At 56.6% G+C, this 7,090-nt stretch overlaps 1 protein-coding gene across 1 annotated transcript in view; it reads left to right on the forward strand.

Moving 5' to 3' along the window:
- The first annotated feature begins 2,442 nt into the window (after positions 1-2,442).
- The window catches only part of CCNQ (cyclin Q), a 9,763-nt gene continuing 5,115 nt past the window's right edge, over positions 2,443-7,090 (forward strand). Inside the window, exons 1-4 of the mRNA XM_007957200.1 lie at positions 2,443-2,506; positions 2,816-2,999; positions 4,269-4,401; positions 6,383-6,610. Of these exons, the coding sequence (XP_007955391.1) occupies positions 2,443-2,506; positions 2,816-2,999; positions 4,269-4,401; positions 6,383-6,610 (609 nt within the window). The remainder of the gene's footprint in view (positions 2,507-2,815; positions 3,000-4,268; positions 4,402-6,382; positions 6,611-7,090) is intronic.

The raw sequence follows: 7,090 nt of genomic DNA on the forward strand, positions 1-7,090 counted from the left end.
GGGCGGGCGGGCCCCCGGGCCTGGGCCTCCCTTTGCTCGGGCCCGGGGCCCGCGGAGGTGCGTGCACACCCGCGGCAATGAGGGGCCGGCGGCCCCGGGGCTGCGGTGGCCGGTGCCGCTTCCTGGAGGAGGCGCGCCCGAAGCCCCGCCCTGGTGAAGGGCCCAGGCCGAGCCGCGTCCTGGGGTACCAGGCAAAGAGCGGCTCGGCCCATGTCCCGGGGGGGCAGACGGGCCCAAGCCCCCAGGCCTCCAGCCAGAAAGTGGCGGGGCCGCTTGGCCGCTGGGCTGTGGACTCTAGATCGCCTCCTGCCCCACCTGTCTCCCAGCATCCCTCTCTTTCTGGCATTTGGTCGCACTGAGCCGTTTGAACTTCGCGTTTGGTGATGAGGCTCCGGACAAGCCTTGTGCGCAAGGTCCGGTTCCTGGGCGACCCGGGTCCTGAAACCTGGCAGGGCGTCCACATGGTGTTGGGAGGCAACACCCCCGTCTGCTTCCTGTAGACAGCCCTCTGTCTCATTCCCCTGGCGACAGTAGCCATGTGATACCTTTACTGCTTTGTGTGCAGTCTTTGAGCAGGAGGGTGTGCTGACTCAGCTGCCAAGTCAAGGTGGACAGAGGGTGTGCGGCCAGTAACCCCAGTGATCGTTACTTTGACATCCAAGAAGAGTTGTCAAGTGGATTAAGAAGTGAAGGCCATGCCCCCTTATCTGCTGTCACCCACCTGGGAAGCATCCTGTCCTTCAAGGATTTGCTCTGGCAAAGGTGTGCACTGTGTGGACAGCAGTAATGCCAACATGGACACTTTTGGAAGTGATGGGCCCCAGTACCAATTGTCTGTACAAGTAAAACTTAAGCTTTGAAAAAATGATCTTTTAGTTATCGGCTTCAAAGGAATTCATTGTTAAATGTTAGGCACCTGTGTGTACCCTCCAGGAAAGACTAATAATGCACACCCAAATATGTCCACGTCCCCAGAACCTGTGACTGTGTCTTCCTATAGCAAAAGGGTCTTTGCAGCTGTGCCCAAGGCTCTAGACATGGGGAGAGCACCCTGCAATATCCAGGTGGTCTGCAGTGGTCCTAGGAGGCCAGAGGCAGAACAGAAGGCCAGGTGCTGGTGAAATGGGGGTTGGAAGATGCTGCACCACTGGCTTTGAAGGAGGAGGAAGGGGCCACAAATGGACCACGGAATGTGAGTGGTCTCTAGAAAGTGGAAACAGACTCTCCTCTGGAGCTTCCAGAAAGAAGCAGCTCTGCCAACACCTTGATTTTAGTTCACTGGGACTCATCCTGGCCTCGAGTTCCCCGACTGTAAGAGCATGTGTTTCTTTGTGTTGTTGATCGTTTGCTGCAGCACCCACAGGGAGCTCATACACCTTCTCAAGCACATGCTACTCGGAATCGAAGATGGCTGACCTCTACCTTCTTTCATCTGTGTGTTGTTAACTGAGGTCATTGGGAACTTGTTGAGTTTGTGTGATCCGTTACCTGGCGAGAGATATGGGCTTTAACCACTGGGTTTCTTTTTCCTACAGCTGCCAAAACAAAGTACCGGAAGGGATGTGCTCTTTAACAACTGTGTTTATTTCCTAGAGCTGCTGAAACAAAGTATCAGGAGAGAAGTGGGCTTTAACAACTGTGTTTATTTCCTAGAGCTGCCGAAACAAAGTATCACAAGGTGGATGGCTGAAAACCAGAAACTCATTGCCTTACAGCTGTGGAGTTCCACGTGAATGTCAGTGGGACCATGAGCTCTCTGAAGGCTCTAAGGAAAGGTCCTCCCTTGGCTCTCCCAGCTTCTGAGCCGCAGGTGTTCCTTGGCTTATGGACATGAAACTCTGTGGTCCCATGGCTGTCTTCCCTGTGTGTCTCTTTTCTTTCATAGGACACTACTCAGATGGGATTAGGACTCACCCTGCACCAGTAGGACCGCATGTTCAGTTAACCAATAACATCTTCAAACATCCTGTTTTCAAACAAGGTCATGTTCACAGAGACGGGGCTTAGCAACACAATGCACTGCCCTGGAGTCGGATCCGACTCATAGTGACCCCTCCTTGGGTTTCCAAGGCAGTATCACTATGGAAGTAGTGGAAGCCCAACCTTCCTTCCGAGGAGTGGCTGGTGGATTTGAACTGCAAGCCTTCTGGTTAACAGTCAGTTGCCTTAGGCACTATGTCACCAGAGCTCCTACAGGGCTTAGGACTAAAGCATATCTAACTCACACCACTCCGGCCTGGGCTGCTTTTTGAGCCCCATTTATGTGCAGTGCTGTGGTCCTTTCCCATGGAGCTGGCCACTTCCATGGCCAATGCTCTTCTCTGTGTGGCCGTGATTACCTTTAGCAGCCAACCTGCCGGTTTTTCCTGCCGTTTTGAATCCGCAGACTAGGAAGCCAATGCTGAGTTGTCTTTACTGTCTGGACTTGGGGAATCTGTCTCGATGGCTCAGAGGCCTTTGTTCCCTTCCTTCATCTTGGCAGGTTTTCGCTTTGATGAAGTGCAAGGTGGCCAGCCTCCCGTTAAATGTGGGTCCAGGTGGACGTGCACAGCACACACGGCCCTTCCCGAGATCTGCTCGAAGTCCGCGGCCACAGCAGCTCCTTGTCAGCAGAAGTCCGGCCCTGGGGGAGCCTGGGCCTTGTTTGAAGCGGGCATCTGCACGTGAATGAGATCCCAGCACCTTCGCAGCCAAGCCTGGCCCTCGACCCCTTGGGCAGACTGCTAAGGGGAGGGCCCAGCGGCAGCTGTCCAACAGTTCTCTGGCCTGCCTGCTCAGGCGTTGACTCAGGCCCTCGCCTGCTTCCTTCCTGCAGGCATCAAGCTAGGACTGCAGTCCATCCCCATTGCCACAGCCTGTACCATTTACCACAAGTTTTTTGGCAAGACCGACCTGGATGCCTATGACCCCTACCTGATAGCCATGTCTGCCATCTACCTGGCCGGCAAGGTGGAGGAGCAGCACCTCCGCACTCGGGATATCATCAACGTGTCCAACAGGTGAGCACTGCGTGGGCCAGGCCTCTGTGCGGGGCCACTGAGTGGCCCAGTTGGGCGAACAGAGAAGGGCCACTTGAGCTCTGAAGGAGACAGCAGTGGGCCTTGAAGTGGAGTTGGAAAGCCTCATCGGCAGAGACAGGAAAGGACTCTTTGTAGAACGCCACGGAGGTGGGTGGAGGTGGGTAGAAGGGACCCATAGCCCCATGGGGGACCTTGAGCAGAGGCACTGCTGGGAGGGAGTGTCGGACAGGCCTATGGAAACGGGGTTTGAGGCGGGAAGGCACATGGGGCTTGTAGTCTGGCACTGTGCGGGGAGTGGTGTCTCATTGAGACGTGGTCAGGGTGATGCCAGAGAGCAGCCCTCGTCCTGGCAGGGAAAGCCCACTGGGAGCCCAGAGCCATGTTTCTTGGTGGGGAGAGACGCAGGAGCCCTGCAAGGCAGGTGTGCTGTGCTGATGCCGTGGCCCAGGGCGGAGCGAGCTGGGAGGAAGCTGGCTGCCTGCCCACTAACTCGGAGAGGTTACTGACCACGTGGCCTGCCCTCCAGGAACACTGATCCCAGGCATGACAATGCTGTGCTACTGCCCCTTTGTTCTTAACTAGGAGCATGATGGGGCCATCAGGCACAGGGGCGTCCGTGATTGCCCTGTGCACAGCAGGCAGTTGCAGGAGGGGAAATGGTGCTGACTCCCCATTGGACGGGTGTGTCAGTGGGCACAGGTAGGGAAATGAGTCAAGAGGGGCAGATTGTGGCTGCTTGCTCGAGTCTCCTTCCCATGTGTCTTGGCGAGCTCACGTATGTCGGAGCCCAGTGGGAGGCTATTGTGGGCATCAGGAAAGTAGGTTCTGGGATACTGAAGACGGGAAAGCCTGCCCTCTTCTGAGCTGTCATTCCTGTGGCATGCGGAGGTCCGGTCCCTGGGGACCAGAGTGAGGTTCCAGGTCACCGAGGCGGTCCTCAGCACCAGGCCAGCTGCAATGAGGACTGACTGAAGCCATGGCTTCGGCTCAGCTGGGGTGATGGCGGCATGCCAGGCCTTATTTGCCGTCTTGCTGGACGATGCAGGATGGCCCGTCAGGGCTGCAGAGAAGTTACCCTTCCCTCTGGTGGCACACTTCACCCTGTGCATGAGAGCTGCAGCTGAGATCAAACAGAAAGCTAAGCGAAGTATGAGCCCCGTTCACCGACAGCTGAAGCTCCCCGTCGTTCTGAACGGGACAGCAGGTGACTTCAGGACTCACGCGGGGTCCGTCTGCTTCTCTGCACAGGTACTTTAACCCGGGCAATGAGCCCCCGGAGCTGGACGCCCGCTTCTGGGAGCTCCGGGACAGCATCGTGCAGTGTGAGCTGCTCATGCTGAGGGTTTTGCGCTTCCAGGTCTCCTTCCAGCACCCACACAAGGTATGCGTTTCAGCGTTTGTCCTGAGAGCGAGGCGTGTCTGGTACTTACCCCCAACTCGGTGCTCTTGGGATTGTCTCAACAGCCTCTTGAGGTGGGTTCTCGGTGGACACCTTTTCACTCGCTTCTCTGTGGGGGTGCCCTGGAATCTGTGCACCCTTGGGAACCAGTGCAAGTCCATGGGCCTGTTACCCCAGATGACTCTGGGGTGCTGTGTAGGTGGAATGACCGAGCCAGGTTTGGGACCTGCTGTTCCCTGTCACTGCGAGTGGCTCTTTGGCCTTGGTGCTTATAGCCAGCTCAGCCGTGTTTAGAAATACATGAGAAAAGCCAGGTAGCTTGAGTTAAGGATGCAGATCCATCTAGAACAGCAGCAAGAAGGGAAAGTGAAACTCTTGAGCACATTTGGACATGATGCTTTGCCTTATGCCCCCATGGAAACAGCTTGGAGAGGGAGATGGGGAGGTGTGATTTGTTGCTGTGGGCTCAGATTTTCACCCAGTCTTTTCTCAGTTAGCATCATGCTGGACAAGTGTCTTGGTCAGGGAGGAGCTGAATTGGTGTCCGTGGGAGGAAGGTGTCGGGACGAGTCAAGAAAGCCAAGTCCTTGGGCTTTTGAGGACATGTACTCAGATGGGCACTGGTGGCTGGCACTGCTTCAGCTATCGTGTGCCTTCTCCTTCCTTGAGTTGGGATAGGAGTCTGAAGCTTGTGTCCAGAGTGAACGTGGTAAATTCCTTCCTACGTGGCTGCAGTTGCAGTATCTGAGCAGCCTAGGGCTGCCCTAAAAGGTGCCATGAATGGGCGGGTGGGAAGAGCTGAGGATCATTGTCTCACCGTTCTGGATGTGGGGAGTCATTCTGAGGCTCTGAGAGGGCAGAGTCTGTCCCAGGCCTCTCCTAGCTCCTGGTGACAGCCTGCGATCCTTGGTGTCCCTTGCCTTGTAGATACATCAGTCCAGTCTCTGTCACTGTGCTCACATGGCTAACCTTCCTCCTGTGTGTGTGTCCAATATATCAAGCCCAACCCACCACTGGCCAGTTGATTCTGACCCACAGCGCCCCTAGAGGACAGAGTGGAACTGCCCCACAGGGTCTCCAAGGCTGTCAGTCTTCACAGAAGCAGACTGCCTCATCTTTTTCTCATGCAGCCACCGATGGGTTTGAACCACTGACCTTTCGATTACTGGCCGAGCCCTTAACCCCTGTGCCACCAGGGCTCCATTACTCCAGTATGGCCTCCTGGTAACTGAACTGATTGTATTTGCAAAGATCCTGTCTCCATGCAAGATCACGTTCACTGATACGGGGCTTAGGAACCCAGCCTGTCTTTCTTGGAAGACACACTTCATTCAACCCCTAACACGTCTTTCAAGGGAGCATGTCAGTTCTTTCTGCTCTGCCTGTGATTTGGGCACAGATGGAGCTGCTGTACAGACGAAGGTTCTGTTCCCGAATCTGGCACTCTCTCAGGTGCTTGGGCACTAACTGGAAAAGTGCAGGCACCAGACTCTGGCCTTGAAAGCAGGTGCCCTGTTGCCATGGGGCACATGGCATCTGGCTGGGCACACAGGGCACAGCACCTACCCTGCCCTCCAGAGCATATGTCTTAGTTGGACAGACGTCACAGTGAAAAAGTGAACAAACAATTCCCGATGGTGACCAGAACAGGGTGATGCCATGGAGAGGGGTTGTGGTAGGCAGCCATTCGGGATCTTCCGGGTGGTCTCATGGGTGCTAGGCCTGAAGGAGGTCACGTGGGGGCTGCGGGCTCAGAGATGACTTTGGGCTCTGGAGGGGTGTGCCTGGCACCTTCCAGTGTGGCAAGAAGGGTATGGTGGTATGTTGTGGTGATGCCATCTCTCACAGCTTGGGAGGAGGTGTGAGGGACAGGCGGCCCATGGCCGAGTGAGGCGCGAGGAGGTGGCCAGTGGGGAGGGGCTGGGGTTCCCAGGCAGCGTTGCTCACCCATGTGTGCCCTCAGTACCTGCTCCACTACCTCATCTCACTCAAGAACTGGATGAACCGCTACAGCTGGCAGCGGACGCCCATCTCTGTGACCGCCTGGGCCCTGCTGCGAGACAGCTACCATGGGGCGCTGTGCCTCCGCTTCCGTGCACAACACATAGCCGTGGCGGTGCTGCATCTGGCCCTGCAGGTCTACGGCATGGAGGTGCCCGCCGACGCTGAGGCTGGCAAGCCGTGGTGGCAGGTGAGGTGGCCAGGAGCATCTGTTTCTGGGCGCTCACGTTCCTTTTCATTCGCTGTCTGCGACGCTGGGGCCAGTGGCCTGTCAGCACCCGCAGCATGGGGTTTCTCCACTCTGTGACTGTCCCGTGCGGTGAACGGGAGCCCCGGGCTCTTCCTCAGACTCCAGCCGCCTCCCTCCCTGCCGCAGGTCTTGGCTCACACGCCCCGTCTCAGTGCCACCTCCCTGCCCACCCTGTTGAAAGTTGAAGCTTTTCTGATGCTCCCTGCTCCTCGGCTGATGCCAACACACTGAAGAAACATCAGGAGCCTGGGGGCTGGGTTGCAGCCAGTGCACTGATCTCCAGGCACCTCGGCTTTTTGTCCCCACATAGGAAGGAGGCGTTTCCGAGCGTGAGGTGCAGTCGAGTCATCAGACCCTTGTGGTTCCTCTGAGGACTTGGGGCTGTGGCTCCCTACCCAGACTCTTGCCTTTTTTTTTTTT

The sequence above is a fragment of the Orycteropus afer genome, unplaced genomic scaffold (genome assembly GCF_000298275.1).
Source record: "Orycteropus afer afer isolate SDZICR_OR568_19922 unplaced genomic scaffold, OryAfe1.0 scaffold00713, whole genome shotgun sequence".
NCBI lineage: Eukaryota > Metazoa > Chordata > Mammalia > Tubulidentata > Orycteropodidae > Orycteropus > Orycteropus afer.